Source organism: Phalacrocorax aristotelis, chromosome 7 (genome assembly GCF_949628215.1).
Source record: "Phalacrocorax aristotelis chromosome 7, bGulAri2.1, whole genome shotgun sequence".
Taxonomy (NCBI): domain Eukaryota; kingdom Metazoa; phylum Chordata; class Aves; order Suliformes; family Phalacrocoracidae; genus Phalacrocorax; species Phalacrocorax aristotelis.
Genome location: NC_134282.1, coordinates 29,823,272 through 29,849,894, shown reverse-complemented (window position 1 = coordinate 29,849,894; position 26,623 = coordinate 29,823,272). Strand labels below are relative to the sequence as shown.

General features: G+C 49.4%; 1 protein-coding gene across 2 annotated transcripts in view; it reads right to left on the bottom strand.

Moving 5' to 3' along the window:
- SLCO2A1 (solute carrier organic anion transporter family member 2A1) overlaps positions 1-25,806 on the bottom strand; it is a 29,593-nt gene extending 3,787 nt beyond the window's left edge. Inside the window, exons 1-8 of one of the 2 annotated variants that reach the window (XM_075099573.1) lie at positions 25,300-25,806; positions 13,037-13,174; positions 10,835-10,997; positions 6,852-7,067; positions 4,669-4,767; positions 3,121-3,254; positions 1,873-1,954; positions 523-687 (exon numbers count right to left, since the gene is read on the bottom strand). In XM_075099573.1, the coding sequence (XP_074955674.1) occupies positions 523-687; positions 1,873-1,954; positions 3,121-3,254; positions 4,669-4,767; positions 6,852-7,067; positions 10,835-10,997; positions 13,037-13,174; positions 25,300-25,392 (1,090 nt within the window). In that variant the 5' untranslated portion in view covers positions 25,393-25,806. The remainder of the gene's footprint in view (positions 1-522; positions 688-1,872; positions 1,955-3,120; positions 3,255-4,668; positions 4,768-6,851; positions 7,068-10,834; positions 10,998-13,036; positions 13,175-25,299) is intronic. The other variant, XM_075099574.1, reaches the window with a different exon arrangement.
- Between the last annotated feature and the right edge of the window lie 817 nt (positions 25,807-26,623).

Sequence of the window (26,623 nt, the reverse complement as noted above, 5' to 3'; positions counted from 1 at the left end):
CAAGCACCTCTCTGCTGGCATGGGGTGGAGGTAGTGGCTTTGTGAACCTCGTGGTGGTTGGGAGACCCCACAGACCCCACTGTTACCCAAGAAGACCAAAACCCAAGGCACTCAGTGTCTATGAGAAACCTCAACCTCAGGAGTCTGACTTAGAGATGTAAGATCAAACTTGGCACCTAATTGCTTGCTCTTGCCAACTTCTTTAAGCATCCAAGTGATCCAGACCTGCTTCACCCATGTAATAGGGGCTGTAAGTCTTCAACGAGAGTGGCTGCTGGTCCACAAGAGTAAGCAAACAAATGTAGTCAGTCTTCAAGTGGCTGCAAGACGGCCTGGCCTTCTGCAGCTATCTCAGGTCAGGAAAGTTATCAACCATCTTGAGGGGATCCCTAGATCTCATCTGAAAATGAGTTTCCAATGTCTTCCTCCCATGGGATTAAAAAGCCGGGGACATACGGGCAGGTGGCTGCCTGCTGATGGATATTTTTCACCCTACGGCTGCTGCTGCCCAGCTGTGCTCACCTATGAGAAAGTTGGCATACGAAGAAGAGGCACCATACTGCTTCTCCAAGAACTTGTTGAGGAAGGTGGCAAGTCCCGCAATGACTGAGGAGAAGCTGCACTGAGCCAGCACCAGGAGGATGAAGAGGGGGTTGAGGAGCAGCCTGAGGAAGATCTTTGGGAATCCTACAGGGAAACAGCAGGAAAAATGTGTTTTGGCCATGCGATCCTCACATCAGCAATTCATACTGTGAAAAAAACCCCCACCCTTGGACTGTTTCCAGTGAGTTGTTACAAGGGATGTCTAAAGCCATGGGAAGATGGAGAGGAGACACCCTAATTTGGCCCAGCAGCTGTCAGGACCATGGATAAAGTGCCCTGACAGGTGAGGTGGAGGGCCAGCTCTGCCCATCACCCTCCCTCCCATGCATTCCAAACTCACAAGCCTCTGGAGCACTTAGCAGCCATGGCGTTGTGTTTTTTTTTTTCTGGAGCAGGGGCCATACCCTCAGCCAGGGCAAACGAACAAAGCCACAGGGGTTCTGGCAGAGCCCCGCTACTGTGCACAGGCAGGGTCTGGCTCCTGCATCTGATGAACACAGTGTATTTTCCTGGTGGGACATCATGTTCCCCTGCCCAGTCAGGACAGCCTTTCAGTAGAGGCAGACTGACTCCAGGCTCCTCAGGAATAGCTCTGTTTATTTGGTCTCTAATTAGCTTTCCCCTTCTAGCCAAGAGTGCTGTGGAGACCCAAGTCTTGCGTTGTTCATCAAAGCCCAGTGAGATAGAGAAGAAGGAGCTGACAGCCACAGGATATGACTGCAGTGGATGGAGAGGGAAGGAGGGGGGGATTTAGCTGGAAAGATGTCATCATGGAGCTAAAAGAAGTCATTAAACTGATCTCTCTCATCAGTGACATCTCTACTTGAGCCTGTTTCAGCTATGCATAAACAAACTGGTGTAAGCTGCAGTGCAGTGACCTTCTCAAAGTGGCAGCTGGTGGCGCCGGCAGCCCCATGCCCTCTTCTGGAGCTGTGGGTTAAACCACCCACCTAGCAGTTTCCAGCATGCTCATGCCATATAAGATCCTCAAACCAATTTTCAGTGATGATTCAGGCTCCACAGACCTCAACACAGCTGTCTTATAGCAAGAGTAAGGCTGTGTCCATCTTCCCATAGTCCTTAGGGAAGGGCATGCTGCAGTCCTTGAGGTGCCTGAGCTGGCCCTGGCATCTCCATGCAACGTGGTGGAAAGACTCAAAGGCCCCCAGTAAGCACCCTCAGCTTGAAAATGCCAGCATGGTGGTCTCCACCCACCCAGCATGGCCCAGTGCCCCTGATAACCCTTGCGTTTAAGTACCAGCCCTTTACTTTTTATAAACTCCAGCAGGGAGGTTTCTTCAGCCACCCCCTTCTCCATCTTCCTAAGCATGCCAGCCTCCGTGTTCGGGTCCTGGGGAGGGAGAGAAGAGCAGCCTGCAGTGAGAGGGGAGAACCCATGCATGGCTGGCACCATCTTGGCACACAGCGAGGCTTGGGAGGAGCTGGTTATGTCCCAGATGCCTTTGACCCCCTGCCAAGCCTGATGGTTTTCCTGCCTGTCACAAAAAATGGGTTTATTATCTAAAAAATCACTGTAGCCCTCAAGCAGAGCTGCAAGACAAAAGCTTGTCCTGCTCAGAGAGGTTTTAAGAGCTTGGAAAGCTTTTATTTCCTGAACCCTGACAAGATACCTCTTTTTTAATTCTGAAAAAAGGTAGGAAAATGAAAGTTGGAGATAGGTCAGCTCAAGCCTGGTGAGTCCTTTAGCTATAATAATTAAATATTTTGGGTTTGATTTTGACCTTTAAAGAATTGATGATTAAAAAATTTCAAAACAAAATAAAACTATTTTTGAAACTAAATGAGTGGGGCTTGGCTTTGACAGCACTGAAACGAAACATTTTGATAATGTGCATCTTTTAAAATTTTTTTAATGGGAAACTTGTCTCTTTTCTGCAATTTTTTCCCAAATGAAAAGCCCATTTATCAAACCCCCACTTCCCAGCTTTATCCCAGTGCTGCTCCTGTGTATGGCACACTTGAGGATGCTCTACTCCAAGCAGGGGCTGTCACTGATGATGCTGCTGGCATGAGAGGAGTGTCACCTTGCAGAGGGTGTTGCAGTGGGGACTTAAGATACAGCCGTCATGAGGTCAGACACCCCAGGAGGGTTGAGTCCGCATGGACAGACTCCTACCAAGGATGACTGCATGCAGGAACCCCAAGAAGCCACCCATCCATTGCCCTGCCCCAGGGAAGGTGCAGGTCTACCCAAAACATTCCCAACAGATGTTGTTGATGCTGCCAGCGGGAAGGGCATGAGAGCTGGTTTTGGTCTGCTGAGCTGTGGTGGTTCTGGCTTTCCAGCTAATGGTGCGGAAGTGAAGGGTCTGGTCCTTCATGTGTTAGAGGCACAGAGCTTGTTTGGAAGACTTTTCACTTGTGAGAAGTTGGAACCACATCTCAGAAGGGTTGCTGGGCTCCCTCCCTCCCACCCCTTTCCTCTGGCAACAGTATTCCCTCCCTGAGCGCAGCCCTGGCACCAAGATGTTCTCGCCCTCAGAGAAGAGGTCTCACCTCTTCTTTCAGCATGTACCGAGGGAAAAAGAAGTAAGGAATGGATGTGAGCACCAAGCAGCCTGAGGAGATCAGCAGTCCCAGCCACCAGGCTCCAATCCACCGCTGGTCCCTTGGTGTCAGGGCCACTGTAGCTGCAAGACAGAAGGAGCTATTGTAAGAGCTCTGCTCCTGCACATCTGAGGGTGAAAGGGGCAAACATCTGTGCAAATACGAAGGGTTCATGTGGGTACAGTCCAAGGGTCTCTCCACTGGCATGGCAGAGCAAATTGATGGAGGTGGGAGCTCCCACCAGTGTTGGCAGCAAGACCAGCCCTGGTCATGTTTGACCTCCTTTCCCCTGGCCAGGATCCTGCACTGCCACTCTCCATCCAAACTGTGCCAAGCATTCCAAATGACTGTAGGATGGATTTAGTCAGCATTGAAGTATGCTGATGGCACACGTTCAGCTCTTCCCCACAAAGCCAGCCAGCAAGGTGGCAATTATGGGGGCCTGACTCCATCCTCCTTTGCCCAGGGCATATGGCTGGTTTGGACTATGCTGCCTGCCAGGGATGCTGAGCCAAGACAGGGACCAGGAAAGGGCACAGCCACTTTCCTGGAAAAAATTACTTTCCCATTGTTCCAGGCTTGGTCACTCTCTGCTTGCAGAGACCAAGGGAAGAACTCGTGCCGGCAGAAGAGCACTGTTAATGAGCCTGGTTTCCGAGTGGACAAAACTCTGGGCGCCTTCTCCGGAAAAAGGAGGAGAAGGTGAAAGCCGCTCCGTCTCCAGAGCAGACATCCTTCGGCTGGGCCAAGCGATGCTCACGGGACATTGACAGATTGCTTGGCTTGGCATGGGGAACGCATCTCCACATCGCCGGGACATTGCGGCTGGGAAAGAAACCAGCAGCAGCCTCTGGGAGGGAGCCCCGTGCCAGGGTGTGGCAGGAGAGGAGCCCACACCCCACTGAAACAATCACTCTGCTTCCCCAAACAGGACCACTCCACTCTGGAGCTTGGACGTCATCATGGAGCGACCGGGCAGAGGCTGCTAAATGCTTCTGTTGCTGCGGGAAGCGAGCCAAGGCTTTTTGCCATTTCCTGCCCCAGGTTCATTTATTATTCTTATCAGGCACCAGACAAAAATGTCAGGCAGCTCTGATCTCTCTAAGGAAACTCAGGAAAAGCCACGTTAATGATGGAGCTGGGGAGAATTCTTCAGTGATTAAGTTACCAGAAGTAATAAGCACACACTGCAGATAAAGAAAATAAGTGGTGTTAGCTTGGTCCCTCTCTCTGCAGATGCTGGTGAAAGGTGGTGGGGAGGAGGATGAGTAGACTCAAGCCTTCCCGTGCACGCATATAGCAATGGTTGCTCTGTGGTAGCCTCCCTCATGGGGAGACAGAGTGAAGGAGTGTGCTGGGGATGCTATTCCAGGTCAGGTCTTTCCAGGGGACTGGGTTTTGTGAGTCACAGGTCTGGTGGCTTCTGCCACCAGTTATCTCAGAGTGACGTTCTGACTCATGAAGGCTTTTAGGAGAAATAGAAATAGAAATACTCACCAATGTCAACTCTTCCAATATCCACAAAGAGCCGCAGCACCACGGATCCCAGCAAGTACCCAAAAGCAGGGCCAAACACAGCAATGGCAAAGAGGATGGCTGAAAAAGAGGAGCACAAAGAGCCAGCATGAGCAAGGACCAGTAGCTTCAATGCAGCTATGCCTTTTGTCTTCCCACATGAGGAACATGAGAATGTGTCTCACATGAGAATGCTGTTACAACATGCAGAGGTGAGAAACCATCTTTTATCAAACAGCAGATGATGAGAAGATCCCCGTTGCTCAGATACTGAATGTGGTGTTTGTAACAGGATTAGGATGAGGGCAGGCAGCTGCCTACAGAAAAAGTTCCTCTGCTCTGCTGCAATCAAGACTTTGCTGATGTGCTAAAAGTTGTCAGCTACACTGTGAATATCCATGATTCACTGTGACAAAGAAGGGAACCCTAGAGAACAGCAGGACTGTGGCATCCTGGGTTCCCATGGGTGATGGAGACCTTAATCTCCTACAGGAGGCCAGGGAAACAAAGTCATCTCAGTTCTTAGATCCAAACAAAAACATTTGGTGAAAACTTCAGGGGAGGTGAAAGATGCTGAGAGCAAAAAGGCCAGGAGATCACCCTCAGTTCAGCCGAACTATCCTGTTCAAAAAACAGATAACTTGGACCTAACTTGTAAGGTCAAAGTGTTTCTTTTTGACTTCTTTGGAATGTAAGGATTCAAGTTTCCTCCCTAAAAGAAACTATTTGTACAACCTGCTTAAGATGTTCAAAAGGAGACAGTTTGCTTGAACTGCATTGACCATTTCTGTGCATTTTGCTGGCCTGGAGCTTTGGGTATGGGTATGACAACACCTGATCCCACTGCTATGCCTCAGCTGTGCACCTTTTTAAGGTGCACTTAAGCATTTTAAAAGCTTTTTTTTTTCCAATTTTTCCAATTTTTTTTCTACAACATAAACCTAACTGTTGAAGGGCAGGGTCTTCAGACAAGTATTTGATCTCATACATAGACAGTAGTGTTCCCTTTCATGGGAAGATGCTGAGACCAAAAATTAAACAAGATTCAAAGGGTAATGTTGTATAGATGCAACCCAGACTCACAGTAGCCATACCCCCTGACAAGGACAGTCTCACAGCCCTAAAGAGACCACCTATATTATATAGAATGAGCCAGTCCCATTTTCCTTCATCTTCAGGACCTGCAGGTTTGGGAATCCAAAGGGTGCTCAGAGGTCCTGGGAACAGTGACCCTTTGCCACAGAGGGAAGACAAAGATACTCTCTCCCTCCTTTTGCCAGCCCAGACTACTATATTCGAGCTGAGAGGAGCGAGTACTATCCGCACAGGACACTTTCTGCAGAGCTTTTAGGTGGTGCAGCAGCCCTTTCCAGAAGAAGCCTGGAGCTAAGTATGCCTGGGTGGGTCTGGAGGCCCTGCCAAGACTCCAGTCCAAAGCCTGTCCTTGGGAGTCTGATTCTAAAGGTTTTCGTTCTTCTTTAGTGCTTACCTTATTTTGGAACATCCACTTTCCACTCCTAAATATGACGCCTTTGGCTGCTTTAAAGACATTGTTTGGCACCAGGAAGAATCAGGTTTTTAAATAACTTATGGACTGAGCTCAAAGCTCATGTAAGCAGACTAGCATCAGCTTTGCCATTCACAGGGAAAAAAACCCTGCAGTTTAACATGCAAGCCAGCAACAATTTCTTTAAAACCAAGAAGTCCCCCCGAGCCTGGGAGCCCCCACCAGGCAGGGACTGATTCCTGTGTTAATTAGGTCCTGCAGGCTGTCATACCTCTACTTAAACCGTGATCAACCAATGCTCAGCAAGAGCAAGGTATGGCCTCTGCAAAAGCTTCCTTACTACTCTTTCCCCCCGTGGATGGCATATGTTCTGACAGATGCAAGGGAGAAGACAAAGCTCATCCATCTCATCTCCTTGCCCTGATTCTTTGGCTTCCTAACAACCACACCATAAATATAACCCTACAGGGAACAGCTGACTGTCAAGGGGAGAGGCAGCCCAGCCTTTCAATGGGGAAGGATCTCATCTGAGTCCCGCTGGCTGCTCAACCCGTGCCCGCAGGTTCCTCTCTAGATGAGCACCTCTATATCTCACCTCTACATCTCACCTCTAAGGTCTGGAGGAAACAAAACGATATACAGCAATGGTTCCACTTACCAACATACAGCGGGGAATTGTTTGCTTCTGCAAAGTCATCTACGTAGGAGATCCCAAAGGGCTGGATGGGAACCGTTCCGATTCCAGCCAGTAGCTGTGCGATGACCATCATTGCCCATATGCTTGTGGCCTCCTTCTGGGGATCCTGGGTGGCATTCGGGCACACAAACTTATTCTCTGCATAGCAGAGTTCAGCCTGGACCTGGCTTTTGTTACCTGAAAGGAAGACGAATGAGCATTACAGAGCTGGGCACGTCCCGTGCCTCCTCCCACACTAATTCCCTAAATACCATGAAACTCCCAGATTTGCTGAGTAGGCACACACTGTTGGATTTTGGATGGATTGCTCATTTTATTCAGCAGTTCTCATCACCTTTCCCTTCCTTTGGGGTATTATACTGAGGTCAGCATAGCAAACAATCAGGCTGTGATTTTTATCAAACTTTTAAAGAGCGGGTGATCAGAGAAGATGGAAGCAAATTAATTTCTCTTGTGAAGGGTCAGCCCTGCAGCCCAGCTCCAGTGAGCTGCATTTGAGCTGTCAGCAGAGGATAAAAAGTTCTCCATCAAAGCTGCAGCAACGCTGGACCCAGCCAACTGACAAAAGCCTTCGGACAGGCACTGTCAAAGTCAATGGAAAAGCCTAAATATTCATGGATGGAAAAACTTTTTAATGCAAAATGAAGGTGTTACAGAGCAAACAGAGTAAGTCCTTGTCTTTCAATACTAGCTTTTCCCACTCTGGCTTTTATTTTTTCTTTTTTAAAATGATTTGTAACAACATTCCTATCATGTCTTCCTTGTTAATGTAATAACTGTGGATTTTCTACACTTCTGAGCAAACAGACACAAAACAAAACCGAATATTTGTCAAGTTATTAGGGGTTTTCATTGGTGTAGTGCGGCAGCACATTCCTAATAGTAGGTCACCACAAAAATCCTTATGTAAGTCCATTCAAAGCCACATTGTCTAAAGTGTCCATGTTGCCAGACAGAACGAGTCTCCTTTTTTACTTTACCACAGCAAAAGCGAGAGCCACAAAAGCCTCTCATGCCAGATTGCATGCTGTGGAGCAAGGCTGCTCTCAGTTTAACAGAGGCAGACCTAGCACATGGCTGGCTTTTAGTTAGCAATGGTCTTTCCTCCCTTGTGGTACCCGGGCAGGAACAGGGAGCGATGCTCTCTGGGGCTACCCTGCTGCCCTGAGCAGGACACCCTGCCCCTCAATCTCCATTGCCCGCATTGCTCAGGAGCAGCTAACCTCCTTCCAAAGCAAGGACCTTACTTCTTCACACCATCTGGACATGGGGAGGTCTTCACTTTGCTCAAGATTGCCATGCAAACTCCAACCAGGACTGGAGTATCTTCATGGGCTGTAAATACCAGGGAGAGCCACGTATGGCTCCAGGCAGGGAGCAGGATGATACCTGTTCCTTTGACTTGTTTCCTTTGCAGTAAGAGCAGCCCCTGTCCTGAATCCTGATGAGTTCATAGCCTGACGCATTAATTTAAGCTGTCAGAAAACTTGGCATCTGATGCCCGATCCACTCTCCAAACTGGCCAACTTGAAAAACACAGCGGCAGTCAAGGCTGCGTAGCAGGCAGGCAGCTGCAAGCCAGCAGAGAGCTGGTCTTCATATTTCTGTGTGAGTGCTGGCACACTCTCAGCCCCACACTGGGCAATCATTTTTAAAAATGTTTCATGGGATCTGGGCTTGCAGATCAGCCGTGGTGGTGCCAGACTTCCCTGAGCTGATGTGGGAGAGCAAAGCCAGAGGTCCTCTAATGCTTTTGTGGGAGTAGAGATTCTCAGGCACTTGTGAGGAGCTCTGTCCTCACTGTGCTTTGCTCGCTGTCTGGGGTTTGCCTCCTGTTGAGCTGCAGCAAGGTCAGGACCTAACTAAAGGGAGCAGCTTGCCTAAGGACACCCAGCAGCACTCCGGCACAGCCAAGGCTCCCTGAGCCCAGAGAATTGGGCTAGGACGCAATGCATGGGGCTCAAAGCCTTTCCAGGAGGAAGCATCTTCTAACTAGAGGTGGAACACTATCTCTGGCTGGCAGTGCTGCGACTGCTGCCATCCTCCTCAGTGGCACAGGTGCAGGGAGAGCAACTTGGCACAGAAACAAGGTGACTTAGGGTTTTCAGAGGTGGCAATCCCCAAGGAGGCTAAGGCTCATTGGCATCCCAAGGATTCAGGGGCTGAAGTCACTTTGGGAAGACCAAAGCCAGCCTTGTGGCACGTGATGTAGGCTCTTCTGCGTATTGCATTCTGCATGGAAACTGGAGCTGTTGTCACACACACTAGCTTGTTCCCAAAGCCTGCCCAGTGAAACCAGTAGCCCTCCTTAGTATTGATCATAAGGCTTATTGGTTAGAGCAGAACAGGCCCTGGGGACAGGAGATCTTAACTCTGCTCTATCACCCACATACTGCTCAGCAACAGGGAGACGACCTCACTTCTCATGCTGCAATACCTCTGTGACTCCAATAAAGATAATGTTCCTTTCCTTTCCAAAATGCTTTGGGCTATAGGTGACCCATTAGCTGCATTTGTGTTCAGCCTGGGCTCTCAGCAGGGCTGCAGGGAAGCCAGGCTGCAGCAGGAGCATTTGTTCTTCTGCCTTGCACTGCCCCAGCTCTCAGCTGTCCATAGTGAGAACACCAAGAGCAATGTCTTTTGTCACACACAAAAACCAGGAGAAAGGAGATGAAGATCAAAGTCTAGCTGGTGAGACAAGGCATACACACACATCAGGACTGTACTTTCAAGCCTTCTTATCAGCCAGATGATCTGCTTTGCTCCCAGAGCACGTGAATACTGACCTACAGTGCCACAGCTGTTAACTTCTTGAGCAAATAAGGTCCATCTGCATGAGACTGATGGCAACAACTGTTCTGGTATGAATCCAGCTCAGCATTCAGAGAAGCATGAAGATTCAGTGGCAAGGTACTGCAGAGCCTTTCATCCCCCTCAGGAACTGCACCAGTGCCCCAAAAAAGCCAAAAGTGAAGTGATTTGTCCACCGTCACACAGGACATCAGCAGCAGAACCAGCATTTTGTGCATGCCAGAGCTTCTGCCCCAAATCTGCTGCCCTCTCAGCAGCTGTCTCTGCTCACAGTTGGTTTCACGTTCTCTCCCTAGCTGGCTTTTTGGATAGCTGAATGACATGTCATCATTAATAATGATGCTGTCATCATTAGCCAGTAATGCAGTTTTAGAGCTGCAGCTGGGGCTTTTCTGATGCCACAGAAAGCAAATCTGTTTCCAGGATGCTCGGGAGCAGGTTGGAAGGACCCACACCACCCTGCAGAAAGTAGGGACACCGTGTGCTTAGAGATCTGAAGAGAGATAGGTGGGCACAGCCAGGAGAGAAGCACATTAACATAACATATTAAGCTTGTTAAACAATTAGTTTTCAAGTATATTTTGTAGTATCCACGTGGAAGGATATGCTCTCTCACTGAATGTGGAGCCTCCTCACAAATATTCCTGGGGTGGCATGTCCGTGTGGGACGATGGCTATCTCAGGGGGTCTCAGCCCTACAGCAAGCTCCTTGGGCACTGATGGGAGGGAGAGGTGACTTGGCAGCCTAGAGAGCGAGAGAGCCTGCCCGCTGAACTCGAAACACAGGCTGCTCCCTCTGGAGGCCTTCAGGAGCATCTCTGGGGAATTTAGGTACTGAGCCATAACGACCGCACTCGGCACCTAAAACCATGGCTTGAACGATGTGTGCAGAAGAGGTGGAAGGGATGCCACATGTAATTATTGTATCCAGAAGGGGTTGCTAAACTATACTGAAGTCAGGCTTAAAATAGAAAATCTCTGCCTTAAGTCTTTCCCTCCAAACACTATGTTTAATTTGTGTGTGCGCTGGATACATCCCCTCTTTTTGAGTAGGCACAGGTAAACCAGCCCAGAGCAACTGGAGATGGATTTGTGCTGGGACAGCTCATGGTGATAAGAGTGAAGGCACTTACCAGCACTAAGAGTTGTATATTCATAAGGGTCTGACAGGAAGTGGGGCAGAGTAACCAGGAATGCTCCCAGAGCCAGCAGCAGCCCCCCCATACCAATCACCCGGGGGCGGTGAACTCGGCTGCCGAAGTAGCTGACGAAGATGATGAGGACCACATTGCCAATCTGGAAAGGGCACAGCAAAATGGGGAGAATGTTAGAAGATGTCACGGAGGAAGTCAAGACTGTAACTTGTCCCCCATGACTGTGACTGGGTGGGTGGAGAGCTCTCTCATCAGGTGGTGTTTGACCACCGACAAGAGCAGGAAGGGGACAGCCCTTCACCCTGCACATTCACAGCAAGTCAGTGCTTCCTTATTATCAAAAGTCAGAAGGCCAGCTCCTTGGCTTCTGTCACCCATGTGCATCCCTTGTTATCATGGACAGCTTCACAACCTCCCTGTGGTCTGGCTGGGGCTTTTTTCAGCACCCACAAATGCCCCCCACCCCATAGGATGTGGCATAAACTAATTAACGATTACCCGAAAACCAGCAAGAAATGAAGCATATTGCCTCCATTCCCATGACGCTAAGCAGGCACAAACCCAGCTACAAACCAGCTCACTGCAAACATTTATGACTCTCGATATTTGCAACTGCAGATATCAGCTAAAAACAAATGAAAACATGCAGCTTGGTCAGGCAAGAGGATTAACACCATAAAATTACCATTACATGGGCTTTGTCAGCTTGGGACAAGCTAAACATTATTTTAACTATGGCATGTATGGCTGAGAATACTTTTTATTTATGTTTCCATGAGCTCCGTTGTTTGTCTCTTTGTGGTTTTTGTTCTTGGAATTGCTGCATCTGTCAATGTGAAAAGATTGTGGTCCTGGACAGGCAGGGGAGCTCACACAGAGCTGGAGTAAAGGGCAGAAATCCCTCTCATAAAGCAGAGAAATGAAGACATATCAGTTGTCTGAAAGCTGTTATTCTTTAACAGCATGGCATCTGTCCTATTCCAATACTTTTCCTTTTATATTCTTGCAGTAAGAGGCTGTTCTACATATTTGCTTTGGTATTACTTTTCCAGGCATTAAATATCATAAGAAGTAATTTCTCTAGCGGATGAGGAGAACACAGGTTACAGCTATATCGTCAGTGTGGATGGTGGGATACTCCGCAGGGCTTAGTTATGCCAGTTGAAGATTAGCAATATTACAACTGTCCATATCAGCTCTCTTTCTTTGCATGGTTTGGAGCTAGTCACAATCAGTGGGAAGTCCTCAACAGGCTTTGAACCAGTCTTTTTAATCTCAGATGTAGGTGCTGGTTAGGGTAAGACCTGGGCATCTACTTCCCCAGGGTTCTGGGAGGATTCCCAGTGCTCAGCCTCTTGGTGGAGAATCTCATGCAAGGCAACCAGCTGTATGGAAGGTGGGCTGCCACCAAGCACTTCTTTGTGCCACCAAAAGAAAGTTTCTCCCAGCAGGTCTTTTCCTAGTTGGCCTTGAAGAGCTACCAGAAATTATACAATTCATAACAATGTGAACTAGAAAACTCATTTCAGAGGAGTAAGTGATTAGAAAGTGTCTGTGGGAAAATCCTTTACCAGCCTAGCAATATGACACTGGTCAAAGTTAGTCCTTCACCACAAGGCCATCAGAGGCTGGGACCACTGAAGAAAGATCTTGGAGACACTGCTAGCCAGGGTCTCCTGTCAGAGAAAGCTGGGAATGATTCAAGCTAGGGTCATTCCTAAAGCTGATGAGACACTGATGAAAACATACTTTTACTGGAACTTGCTCATGAAGCTGTAGTTTTGTGAGTACTACTCATAATAAAATGCTCTTTGCAAAAGCTGTAAGAACTGTGATCAAAGGTGAAGAATCACACTGCATGTCTCCCAGTCATGTCTCTGCATGAGATGTATGGCATCCCAGGGTGGAGTGGTCTCCTCTGATGTAATCTGATTTCTGCTGCTGCCCTCCAAGGCCACATCCTCACCACCTAACCATACCTTCAACCTCCTGGCATGTGGCACAGCAGGAGTGAAGTATGGAGAGGTGTCCAACCGTACAGCAACATCTGCTTCATCCAGCATATGTAGGCATGGCCGAGGAAGCACTGAGTTTGAACAACTCTGAGACCCTATTTGGGGAAGGTCCCTCCATGTTCTGGCCACTCTTGGGGGCCCCTGCACAAGCGCCTCACCCAGTTACCTCATGCAAGCTGGAGATGAAACCTGAAGAGAGACTGGAGAGCCCAAAGCGCTTCTCAATGGTGGTGAGGCTGCTTTTGAAGTTGGCGCTGTAGAGGAGCTGGGAGAGCTGGAGAAGCCCATGGCACAGCACAAACACCTGTGGGCAAAAAAATGTGCCATCTCAGTTAGTACCTTGCTGATGTGTAACTGCTGGAGACCATGTCCTGTGCGAGGGATGCAATAGTCATATGCACATGGACTTGAGTTGGCCAACATGGCTGCATCTCTGACATGCAAATGATCTACTGAAGGGCTCAGTCCTGGAGGCCTAATTAATTTAGCTTTGCAAAATGAGTGGTGCAGTGTTCAGAAGAGAGGGCAAGGAGCTCTGGTTTTATCTTTCCTCTGCTTTACTGGTATTAACATTTGTTATTATTCACACTGTGGCAAGCCTTGTGCAGTCCTCAAGAGCAACCCTCCAACGTGTTGCACTGGGAGTTGTACAATGATAAACCAATGAGACAGGCTTGACTTTGCATGGACTTGGTGGGTGCTCCTGAGACCATGTTAGAGTCAACCCTGCATCTGCCGTGCTGCAGCTGAAAGGGAGCCATGGTTTAAACTACCTGAGATCCAGTATTTCCACTCAGCCCCTTGGATTGACTCATCTGTAAAGCCAATTAACAGAACCTGCTTCAAGGGGTGTTGCAAGAAAAAGTTGAAAAAGGGCTTTAAAAGCCCCAGAGGGAAAGGATGAAATATGCACAACATAGTCTTACTGCTGGAAGACTCTGCAGTATTCTAAAAACAGCATCTTTTCCTTGAGCCAGGCTGTGAGCCGAGCCAGAAACCAAGCTGACAGTGGCAGAGCTTGCCTGGAGCAGAGGAGGGAGTACAGAGAGTTTACGGTGCAGGGCAGAAGCGTGGTCGAAAGAGCCCGGGTGGCCTGGGAGAGGAAAGTACTTTCAGTCGGGGATGCAAGAGGCAGCTCACAAGTGTCTTTTGATCTATATTTAGTCAGAACAGTTTTCCTTTATTTTTCTTGGAATGGAATGTGTCCACGCAGTGCCAAAGGTATTTTAAAATAATTTAAGGAAAAAAAAAAAAAAAAGGGAAAAGGTCTTTTTATTTCTATTCACAGGAAATCAAATATTTGCTGAATACCGGAAGTGTGTCCCACAAAGATAACGGTGGGAAGACCAAGATGATGAATGCGGGATCAAAGGTACTGCAGGGCTGACAAATTCCTTATGTCCTTGGCTAGGAGACCAACAATACTTGTTATTAGTATTTATTTGAAATGGTGGTAGCACCCAGAAGCCCTAACCCATTGAGAGAGAAAAAAAAACCCACAAAACCCAAAAACAACAGAAAAAGAATGAAATTGTCCACACAACATGGAAGCTGCAAATGCTGCAGGTAGGTGGAGTGGCTTTTTGGGAAACAGAGACTCTGCAGCCCTGGGGGTCTACCTGGGGCTGGTCAGGCAATTACAAGGGAATTTGGGTAAGAGAAGATGGGCAAGAAGATGGCTTCTTGGGAAGCTTCTCCTGTGAGGGAGGACGGCACCAGCCAGAAGACAGAGCTGGGTATCTGAAAGCATAAGTGATGGGAGAGATGCTGACAGACAGCAGGAGAAGAGGACGGAGATGAAGGGGAAGGAGAAAATGGAGCCTTGGCAGTGTGAGGGCGGGCTGTGAACAACCTGGAAACCATGGAAAAGTAGGAGAAAGACAAAAAAAGAGAGAAGAAGGGTTATAAGGACAAGCTGCTGTCATGAACTCCCCAGCCACATCTTGGAGGGGTGTCAGGAGACAGGCTAACAGCAGGCAGGTATCTGCCACCACCAAGCGGGAGAGGACAAAGTCCTAGGCTGGGACTTTGCCCTAACAAAAAAGCTGCAGAGCAATGACTTGGGGTGTAACATGGGAAGCCCCCCCAGACAGGGACAAAGTGGAAGTGAAACATCTGAAAGTAAACTCTTGAAGCAGCATGACCTCTACACCCTCCACCTATCACCTCCTACGTTCAAAACCCCACCCCAGCACATGGCCCTGCAGGTGATAGCTGGATCCACCGCCTTCACCTTCCCCAATCCTGACTTGGGATCACCATGTAATTAGTCACAGAATGGTTTGGGTTGGAAGGGACCTTAAAGATCATCTAGTTCCAACCCCCTGCCATGGGTAGGGACACCTTCCACTAGGCAAGGTTGCTCAAAGCCCTGTCCAACCTGGCCCTGAACACTTCCAGGGATGGGACATCCACAACTTCTCTGAGCAACCTGTTCCAGTGTCTCATCACCCTCATCACCCTAGTCAAGCCAGACTGGTCAGGAGCAGAGGTGACTCCTGTGAGGATGAGAAAAGGAGAGGAGATCTTGTTGCCAGAGAACATTAATATTTTGCTCCTGCAGCTCTAGCCAGACCCTACTGAAGTCATTCAAATAAGAAAGTGCTGGCTAAACAGCGGAGGGTTGGGACCGCCTGAGATGCAGAGCAGCTGGAGGGAGAGCTCTCCTGGTGTGAGGCGTTTGCTGGAGAAGCCAAGCTGTTTACCAACAGGGAGGGAAGAGGGTGGATCACTAAGGCTGAATTTAGCGCAGCAAATGTCAGCCTAATCCCAGGGTAGAGAGGGAGATAAGAAGTGCTGGGGAGAGAGAGGATGCTGGCAGAGAAAGAAGATGAGGAGGAGAGGCAGCCTGACTCTCTGAAATGCTGGGTTTGGCAGGGGATGGGGAAGGATGACGGGAAACCAGCACTGGCTATGCTTCGTAAGAGGATGGAGGGCAGGAGATAAGAGGGCCAAGCTGTGGTCAGAGAGGGCAGGCAGAAAAAGGTAGAGCTCCCAGGAGACAGTCTGAGATGGGTTTATGCATTGTTGATAACCTGGGGATGTACATAATGGAGCCATGGGTCCCAAGATGTCCAGAAGCAAGCTGGGTCTGCTTCTGGGACCAAGAAGCGGAGAATGCGTTTCTGTGGGAGGAATGCAGCTGGAGACCACCAAAGAGGGGAGAGAAAGACTTTAGGGGTGTGACTGCTCCCCTCCTTCCCAATAGTTCTTCTAATCTGGCTCCTGAGAGCAGGGTTAGTAGGAAAGGCAGAAGAGCAGGAGCGATGCTCAGGGGACCCCATCCAGCCCCGTGCTGCTGCTGGCACTGGGACCACATAGCAGCCTCAGCCCTTGGATGTGGAGAGCCTGGAGGATGGGAAAGGAAGGACAGAGGAGATTTATTTTGATTGGGAAGAAGCTGCCACCCAAATCAGTCAGAGCAAAGCAAAACAGCCTTTGCTCCAGGACTTGTGCAGCTGGAGCTTGGCTTTTCCAGACACACTTCGGCTGTCTGGAGGCGAGAGATGTGCCAGATTTAAGACTTCCCCTGTATTCATCAGACTCAATGCTAAATAAAATAATGGTCCAAACCTTGAAGGCTCTGAGTGCAAATAGTCAGGAGAGAGACTTACTTGGAGGGCTCCCCAAAATGAACCCCTACACTGCCTGACCTTGGCACTGGCCAAGATACTCCAGCTGTGAAAAGCAGACCTCTGAGGGTGGTGGAGATGAAGGGTACTACTCTCCTGTGTCCCTTCGCAGGTCCTCATGGGTCTCTCCTCTCCCAGTCCCTCTCCTCATGCATCCCCATCCCCACATGTTCATGCTGATCACCCACAACCTGCTGGTCCATGAAAACCAGCACCGACCTGGTCCCTTCCACTGAACAACCTCAGGAGGAGACAGAGCTGCTATCATCCATCTTCCGTAAGCCTTAACAAAGAAGGAGGTTTTAAAGAAGAGGCAAACTCATCTGAAGGGAGGTTTTCCTGATGCAAAGCAGGCACAAAGGCACCAAAGGCAAAGGCATGGTGGGAGGTTAAGGAGTCGGGGACACTCCCATGAATATGAAGAGCTGACCCTCTGGAGCAGATGCTCCCATCAGAGCCTGGTGTGTTTTTGGAGCTGCAGGCAAGCAGCAATTGCAGGCAGCCAGGGAGGAGCATGGAGAGGCCAAAGGCGTGCACCCACATGCACCCCCACACACAAAATCCCCTCTTAATCATCCCTATGTTTCCTTCAGAGTGCCTGAGCGATCCTGACTCCAGGCTGTTTATACAAGACACTTGACTCCTTTCCAAGACACACTTCATTTATAACGAAAGCAAACGCCTGGGGGAAGGTCCCTCACAGACATGCTGCTTCCCCTCCCCCCCCCCCCCCCCCGCCCAGTACATGAGGACTGACACCTCCCAGGGCAACACTTTTTCTTAAGGAAGAGGAACCCACCCTGTTGCAGGGAGGAGAGGGGACTCATCCCTCCATGTTCTAGACAGCACTTCTCAGGTTCAGAGCAAAGAACTTGGCAGCTATTCAGTCAATCCCAACCCAAACCTCCTTCAGAGGAAACGTGTTCAACAAATACTCAACCTGGAGGGCTGCTGGGGCTGAGGCCAGGCTGGAGGCAGCTCCCAGACATGAGGATGCAGCAGCAAGGCTGAAATCCTATATGGGCAAGATGTACCCATGGGATGCCAGGTATGGCCACAGTGGCTGGTGCACTCCCGGGACATGTCTGAGACAGTGTTTCAGCACTTGCAGCCACCTCAGAAGATCCACTTGCACCCTTTCCACTTCCCTGAAGCTCACAGGGAATAAAATTAGGCTCTGGGAGGAGAAAGGGGGTCTGCGAGCCTCATGCTGAACCCATAAAGCAGACAAGGATGAGGAAACCAGAGCCAGGGGTAAACCTGTCCTTGCGATAGGTATTCTTGTGGTCAGAATCTTTTGGGGTCAAAGGGAGGTTGCTGCCCCCAGGGCTGGATGTGTGCACTGCGAGCAGGCACTGTTGCAGGCAGTGCTGGTAGGCGGCATGCACTCGCACTATGTCATGTCACATACTGGGTCCACTAAGCTGTATTCCCTTATCTCGTGTCTATCTCTTTCTGTATTGCTTATGTAAGATAATGCATTGTCAACACTGTCACTGGCCTTAGCAAACAAACTGGACTTTAGAAAAGCCTATTACGAAAGGTGAATTGTTTCATAAGAGTTTTTTTGGGGGGCAGGCTGGGGGAGCATCCCTTGGTCACCAAGGCAGCCAATAAAATGCTTTGCAAATTGGGTTAAGTAAGAAAAAAAAAACCAAATGTGAAGTGCTTGCTAACCTCAGCATGTGTTGGACATGGGTCCAAGTCAAGGCCACGTAAAAAAAACAGGTTTCTTTTTATTTTGAGGTGTGAACTGCCTCTGTGGAATCACCAGAAGCCAGGAGGCTTCTCCAGGATCCCTCCTTTGCAGGGACCAGGGGCTTGGGAAGATGCTGCTCCATGTGGCATAGCCACTGCCTCTTCCTCTCTGCCAGCTGGAGGAGTGAGTTAAGGGTTAATTCCTTGCTCTGCTTCCACAACTTCCTGCTGTGGCAGCAGCACTCATGTCCAAAGTCATCTCTCACCTAGTTTTTCAGTGTCCTCACCTTGGCAGCCCTGGCTGGAGACAGAGAAGGTGGAAATGTTAATGACACAGCTCACCCTGTGAGGAGAGAGCACTGGCAGCTCCTGGCTCTGGCTCTCACGTGCAGGCAGCAGTGCTAACCTCATGCCCAACAGCCTTCCTGTGGCAATGCTGCTAGCAGTGTGGATAGAAAGAGGCTTAATTCATTACATGGACGCAAGAGCTGCCTGGGAGCTGTATAGAGGAGTGGAGACCCTTACAGAACCTATCAAACTGCTCTCAGCTGGTTGATGGCACTGAGGTAGGACGTGGCCAAGAGCAGTCATTGCAGGGAGGCACAATATTCAGGGAGAAGACAGGCCTTTTAGTTTACAACTTGTATGTGATCAACGCTCCTGCAGTAGGACAGCTGAGATCACTCAGTCTGAAAGAAATATATCAGCTGGAAATGAAATGTATACGGATGTGCATGGGGAAGTAAGTCTCTCCCTGGCATCTCTTTCCTACATGCAGCTGCCTAGATTTATAGATCAAAAAGCACCAAGAAAGATGAAAAAAACCCCAAACCAAAGCAACATTTCCACAGAAGGAACCAAATACCCTGCCACACAGCACATCCCTTAGCACAAAACCTCTGAGCCTGGAGCATGGTCCAATGGCAGAAGTTGGCTCCTAAATTTTATTTCTACTGCAAAAAATGAATTAATTTAAAAACGCCTAAAATGGTTAGGGATTGTCTGATGCACACCACTGCCCAGATTATTAGTTGCAACTATGACTGTCTACTGCTAAGTAATCTATACTTTACAATCCCCAATTGTCAAGTGCAAAGACAACATTTGCTCTTTTTGCAATAAACGTACACATGGGAATTCCCTGCACCCTGTCCCAATGCACTTGCAAGGTCCATGCAAGCCCTGCTTTTCCAGGCACATAAAAACACCACCCTGCCTTAACGTGCAGGTGCACATTGCAGATGTTAGAAAGAAAGGAGGCTTTTGGCTACGGAGGACTGTCGAGACCAGACCCTCAGCATGTGAAGTGCATGGGTTTGTTCTCTCCCAAGCTGCTGCTGATAAAATACTCCTGCCTGCAAAATATGATGCATATTGTTAAGCAGCCTTATTTCTTCCTGCAACCAGACTAAGCATGCAGGTAGGTTCTGTGGTTGGGGTTGGGTCTTTGCTCTTTCATTTTTTCCTAAGGTATCTTTTCTTTATGGTGCATCAGGATCCGATCACCTGAAGGTAGCTTCAGCCTGGCTTAATTTTCCCTGACCCACAAGTGTATGTAAACACTCCTCTTGCACGCCCACAGCCCTGGCCATGCCTCGTGCTCCCTATCAGTGACACTCCTCTCCCATTTTGCTCATGATAATCTTATCTACACTGACCACTCCTTGGTTGTGTTTGGGCACTGAACCACCTCGCCCCTCATAAAATTATCTTGTTTCATGTCTCCTAGACCTTGATCCCACTAAACTTTCCAACCCATTTTACGGTCTGGCTCTTCCCCCATCTTTTTCCTTACCTTGCTGCTGATGCTGTTGGTGAAGGCCAGGCAGTTCTTTTCCCTTCTGAAACCCAACCCCACCAAAACCAGACATAAACACAGTGTCGTAACCAATCAAACCCAGCCTTTGCTTTCTGATGCCAGTACCATCACCATAAATGCTGGAAAACCCCAGTCACAGCCAGTCCTTCTCCCCATGCCACTCCGCTGTCCTAAGAACCCTGCTTGCTTCTTTGCTACAAACACTCATCCAGCTTGCCATCTCTCCTTGCACAGTGCCCAGTATTGGAATATCCTTTGATTTTCTTGCTTAAACCAATGGTTCTAATCAACAATGACTTTCTCCTCTGGGTGCTTCCCTCACCAAATCTACAGCCATGCTGTCTTCAGATCAATGACTTGATGAATCTCCCATTCTTGCTAGCAGCTAAATAAAGCCATTTATAACTTTTTCCAACACAATATGAGACCACAACTGTTACATCTCCAGATTTCTGAAATACATTCCTCTCAGCAAATTCTTTTAGTCCCTTTAAAGGAAGGGACAAAAAATTTTCCCTGATGCTGTTGGGACCTCAGACCCCAAGGCAAGGTTCCAGTTTCTTCTGCAAAAGGTATGCAGCCTTCCCAGGGAGGGGAGAGCTCCCCATTCCTGGCCATTGCACCCTGCATTGCCCCACCACCTTCGCCGTGGGATGCTTTAAAGTCTTATCACACTCTGAGAGCCCACAGTCTCCTCCTGATCTTGCTCTTCACTCTCCTACACTCTTCTATACCATCCCTCTCCCTGCCCCAATATAGCACCCAATTTAAAACTGCCCCTAAGGCTTTTAAATCTCCCCCCCTGGACTCCCGCCAGCTGGCATAAGTGACAATAACTCTGCTGTCCTCCTGCTTCCTTTTCCACACCAGGTGGTCCGCAGGGTAAAAGCCTCCCTCTGCCTGTGCTCCCAGTCATTTCACACTGCTCCCCTGCACTCTCCAGCTAATCAGCTTCCAGATGAAACCAGTCCCACTCAGCTAAGTAACAACATATTTATACATCTTTCCTCCTTGTCATGTTTCTGGGGCTCCTGAACAAGCAATTAGCTATCAATTAAAAGAGCACAAAACCACAAAAGAGATAATAAAGGTGAAGAAGCCAAAACATCTGAGGCACTGCAAATAGATAATACCTTTGAAATAATCCTTTTTCAGTGGATGTCTGGAGGGGCAAGATAAGCGGGGACATATTGGAGACAGCAGTTAGGGCTCTTGACTGGGGGACATCAATGGGGCCCATGGTCATGCATAGGTATCAAGAAGACTAACCATCCACTTCTCCACCTTTCAGACCTGTTTTTTCCTCTAGGCTGTGAGGTCCTCAGTGTCCCCAATGCCACCAGGTGCTGGCATACACCCGAAGGTTGGTTTCATCCCGCATTTGCCAGGCAGCACAACTGCAACCCCCCAGAATTTCAGTGCCAGTCAGCACAACCCTGAAAGCTCTGGTGAGCTTCCAAACAGGGGGTTGTCCTTGCTCATTATCACCCATCTCTAGCACCACTGTGGGATTACTGAGATGCTCGAGGCTTCTCATAGGTGACAGTGCTCAGCAGCAACCATCCAGCCCCAAAAACTGAAGGCCTTTTACATTCTACTTTCTTTCTTCAAGGTGATTCAAGACAAACAGCCAGCTTCTAGAGGGGTTCAAACAACTCTGAAATATCCTAGAGGGCACTCAGAAACCTAAGCACTAAGACCAAGTTTATTCCAGCTACGAGATACAGTGTAGACAGCAAGCACACTGTCAGCTGAGACAGGTGGTGCTCTTAAATATTGTAATTGTGGTATTAGCTACAGTTGTTAATACCCACATATAACCTGGAGTAACTTCCACAGCAGCAACAAGGAACTGTCACCAACCACGTTCCTGTAGGGTACAGAGATCAGCTGTAAATGCCTGCTGTGTCAGAGCATGGATATGAGCCATTGGCCACATCGACAGGGCATTGCCTCCCTGAGCGCCTGCTTCTGCACCCCCAGCAGTGCCTCCATACCGTCCACCACCAAAGCTGCCAATCCCATCCCACTCTTCAAATCGCTGCAGAACCATTAAACCTGCTGCTTTTCACCAGGACCCTTCCCTCTCTGATGCCCACCCCTGGCACCATCATGCTTCTGTACCTCCAAACATCAGCAGCAATGGGGCCAGTGCTGAAAAACACTCTGAGAGTGACAGGAACCGGTGCAGAGTGATGGTAGTCCCTGTTGCGGGGAACATGGAGGAGCAAGATGGTTTGCACAGAAAAATAATTTGCTATTTTTGGCCCTAGCCCTGCAAAAGGCACTCTGAAAATGATCCTGGCATGTGAGCCTTAGGGAATAAATATGAGCTTTGTGATTAGGACTTGGAGCCTCTTACAACTAGGGGACTTTTTTTGTGTTGGAAATGCTATCCCTGTCAGAAACTGCCATCACTTACAGGAGGAAGCTGCATCTAATTAATTTAAACCCCTTTATAATACCTGTCTCTGTGTGCGATGATGCCAGCAGCTTCCCACACAATTAGGTGCTGGATAAAAACTTTATACAATACATTATTAGCAGTGTCAAGGTCTTCCCATACAAACAAGAGCCATATAAACTGAGATGTTTACTGTATGCCTTGCCCTCTGACAACCCATTTACAACAAACTAACTTCCCAAACCTGGAAATTCAGTTGTGGCACTTTGATTTTCTACTAATCTGGGGAGCTGAGCGGATTGACAACTGCACAGAGGCTAGTGCTTTTCTACCTTGAAGCAGTTATTTTTTTAATATATGTATATTTTTAACACAAATGTCACAGCGCAGGAAGAGTGAACAGGTCAGGAAAGGGTGGGGGATGACATTGCTTGTCAATCTATATACATTTGCTCTTTAAAGCAATAACTTTTCACCAAGGGATGGGTGTCCTGACTCCCCACCATCCCAGATGGTACCACTGGTGCCAACAAACATGTTTTGATAAAGCTCAAACTGTTCCTTAACGTGCTTGCACAGTGCCAGTATTGGTCTGTGCTAAATTGAGGACTGGTTCCCCTTGACTTAGCAAAAACCTGTTGACTTTTTAAAACAGAAGTGCTTCTTTTCACATGCTGGTTTTCCTTTAGTGCAGCTGTATTTGCATCAGCCAGGGCAGGAGGGTGGTGGGGGTCTCTGGTGGCCTCTCTTGCTCCTGGGGTCACTCTGCACATGGTCCCACACACAGTTGCCACACTGGGTGCTGCAGCACCACCTCTCCCTCCAAAATCACCTCCTAGGACCCTGCAGACAAGCTTGGTGGTGGGTGTCTGGCTGCTCTGGGGAGCTCCAGGCTCCTTGCTCATTTTGAAATTAAGACTTGAGCCCTCCAGCTGGCACCAGATGCTGAGCAATTCGAGCTGGGCTGACAGGCACCTCCTGGCACAGCCAGAGCTCCTGCCTGGCAAAGTGACACCCCCGTGTCATCTGCCCTTGGCCAAATGCCCTCAGGAGGTCCTGGACACAGCCCCTGACCAAATGCCCTTGGGTGTGTGGGGTGCTGAGTGCTCAGCCCAACTCCAGCGGCATGCTTTTTCTTTTTCCTGACATTTTACACCCTGATAAAGGCATCGAGTTTGGCAATGTTTTTTCTGTTCCAGGATATTTTTGCAGGCATGCAGATGAAGGTAGCTGTATATATTTCCAGGGGAGAGCATGAACATTACTCACCCTGAGCCATGGTCATTACTGGAGCAGCCTGGAGGAGGTTAAGGCCATCTTTTGCACCTCCACCAGAGAAGGGGTCAAATCACCAGTCCCCTCCAGATACATGTCAGATTAGCCCAGAGGCAGCCCTAAATTACCCAGGGTAATCTCAAAATCTTCCTCCTGGAGCTCACCGCTAAAAAGGGCCATCAAGTCACCTGCTAGAATAGCCCAGCCCAGGCAGTGGGGACCTGCAGGGATGTAGGAGTGGAAGATATGATCTGGGATGATGCCTCCAGCCCTGGGAGCCCTGAGGAGGGGGAGCAGCCTGTTGGGAACAGCCCCATGGCTCCCTACAGCATCCCACAGCACCCCAACAGAACTGCTGGGGCCTCACAATTTGCTGAAAATTTTGCTGCCCAGAAACTCACCCCAAGCAAGTACAGCCTGAAGAGGAGTGCCAATCTTCGTGCAAAGTGAGGAAAGGCAGGTGGCAAATAAAACCCAAAGCCATCCCTGACCACTATGCCTTACCTATGGCTGCATGCTCCTGAAAACACACTTAGCTGGGAAATGCTGACAAACCCTTCCTTGCAGCAAGCACACGCTCATATTCAATAAGACTAGTGCGAAATTACACCCCAGCCCTGGGCATGACCGGCAGCACCAGCACAAGAGGGTCCTGCCGGCTGGTGGCTCCTTTCACTTACCCAAAGCTTCTCTGCCTGTGGGCAGGTGCTGCTAGAAGCTGCCATTACCCAAAACTGCACCCAGCTGCTTCGGATGCCAACATGCAGAGGTGCTGCCAAGCAAGGCACAAAAATCCCCCCACGCAGGGAAAACCTGGCCAACGCGGGCAGCTGTCCCAGGGACAGGAACCAGCACGTGGAGCAGCCTCGGTGCCCATCCAGAAATGGGCCAAAATGTGCTACAAAGGGAAAAAAAGACAGGGCAAGTGGTGATGTAAAAGCACGATGATTAGCAGTTTAAACCATGAGAGTTGGCCAGGGTGGCTGGGGGGTTTCTCATGCAGGCAGTGAGCTCAAGAGCCTGAAGCTCAGGCAGTGACTGGCTTTAAGATGACAGCTCCTGCCTTGCTAATCGGGCAGGTGAGTAACTGGGCAGCCAACACCAGAAAACCCACTTCAACCCGCCGAGATTTTGCTTCTGTCACTCAAAATGCCCTGCTCACCAGCATTTTTAAAGCAAATCCATGTTATTACAGGGCAGTGTTTTCTTTTCACACCAGGATGTGGTTAATCATTCCCTAAGCAGCAGCACACTGTGTACCGGACATCGTGGCTAGCTCCACAGCTCACGGAGAGCTGCCCATGCCGCTTCCGCAGGGTGTAACACCCACGCACCATGCAGGGTACCACTCTGAAACCCACTGAGCCCTGCAGCCCATCCCGTGTGCTGAGCAGAACAGACCTCAGCGGCATTATCCAGGATTGCTCAAGAAGTTGACTGTCATACTCTGCATCTTAGCAAACACGCTTCATTTTACTGGCAGTTTGTATCAGGGATGCAGGGACCCGTGGGATGGGTTGGGGTAACTCTCTGTGCAAGCATCTTCCTTCCTCCCTCCCCAATGGGGAAGCATCACATCCCTACCAGGCACCACTCCTTACCTTGATGTTGCAGAAGATACTCCGGGAGCAGGTGCCAGACCTTTTGGGGACATCAACTGGGGATTTGCCAGCTTCGGGGTGGACTCCCATCATGGAGGCTTCCAACGGAGCCCCAAATAGCTGGGCTGCACACGGGCTCCTGTCCCTCTCCGGCCTGTCCTGCTGCCAGCAGCACGCACAGTCTATGCCGAAAACCCTCCAAGCCCGTGAGTGAGGCAGGCAGTGTGAGCTCAAAGTTTTTATAAGTCTGCTCTCGGGAGTGATGATGAAACCCTTTCTCCTCCCTCTTTTGCTTTGTGCGCAGAGGGAACTTTAAAGTCGCAGGAAGCCAACGCCAGCATGTAGGGAGCAGGTGGGAGTGAGGGCTCGCTGAGCCCCACTGTTTTGGGGATGAAGACCACGGCAGTGTGAAGATGCTTGCCCACCTGTGGGGACCACCCAGCACCCTGACCCACCACTTGTCCCTGCTGCAGATCCCCTCTGCTGTGCTCACATCCAAGGTTGCAGGACACAGCTGGACAAGACACTGGCACCGGCAGGACAGCCTTCCTGCAGGGAAAGCGGCTGGCGTTTTAATCCAAGTCCCCCTGAAGGGTGAGAGGAAGGGGAGGCACCTTCCAGCAAACCGAGATGTGGCTGGTGGTGGGAGGGGGTAAACGTGGTAGCCAGACAGAGAAATCCTTCGCTGGGTTAAGGGGTTACAGAGAAAAAACAAACAAACAAACAAACAAACGAAACAACTTCTCCTGCTTTTCTCTCATGAAAATTACTGTATTTGTGAAGCTCTGTTTTTTTGCTAATACTTCTCCAGGGCTTTGCTTATGCAAAGCACTGATTTATTTTGCAGGCTCCTCACAGGGAAGAAAAGTGTCGGAGGAAGAAGGGCAAGTTGATCCCAGCTGAAAGGAAGACAACTTCAAATTTTTGTCAAAATTATTGCTTTTCCCTGCATAAAGCAGGTGGGAGGGAGGCAGGGGGACCCCATGGGAAACAATGGAGCCTACCTTGGGATGCCTTGAGCCTGGAGAATCCAAATCGGAGCTCCCTGAGCAGTTTCCCCATGGGAGGGCTGGCAGGTCCCTACGTACACCCCAGTATAATGCCAAGGAGCCAAGCCCCACTCAGTGGGCACCCACCAACACCCATGCCCTGCCCCAGCACCCGCCGTGGCTGCTTGCCACAAGAGGGTGCATTGCACCCATGGGAAAGGCTCCATGGGTGCTTCCTTCCTCCTGCCTCGCCCAAGCTGTCCTGTGAGAGGACCCCCAGGTCAGGATCTCCGGGGTCCAGCATCAGTCTGACCAGGCTTGAAAGCAGTGTGAAA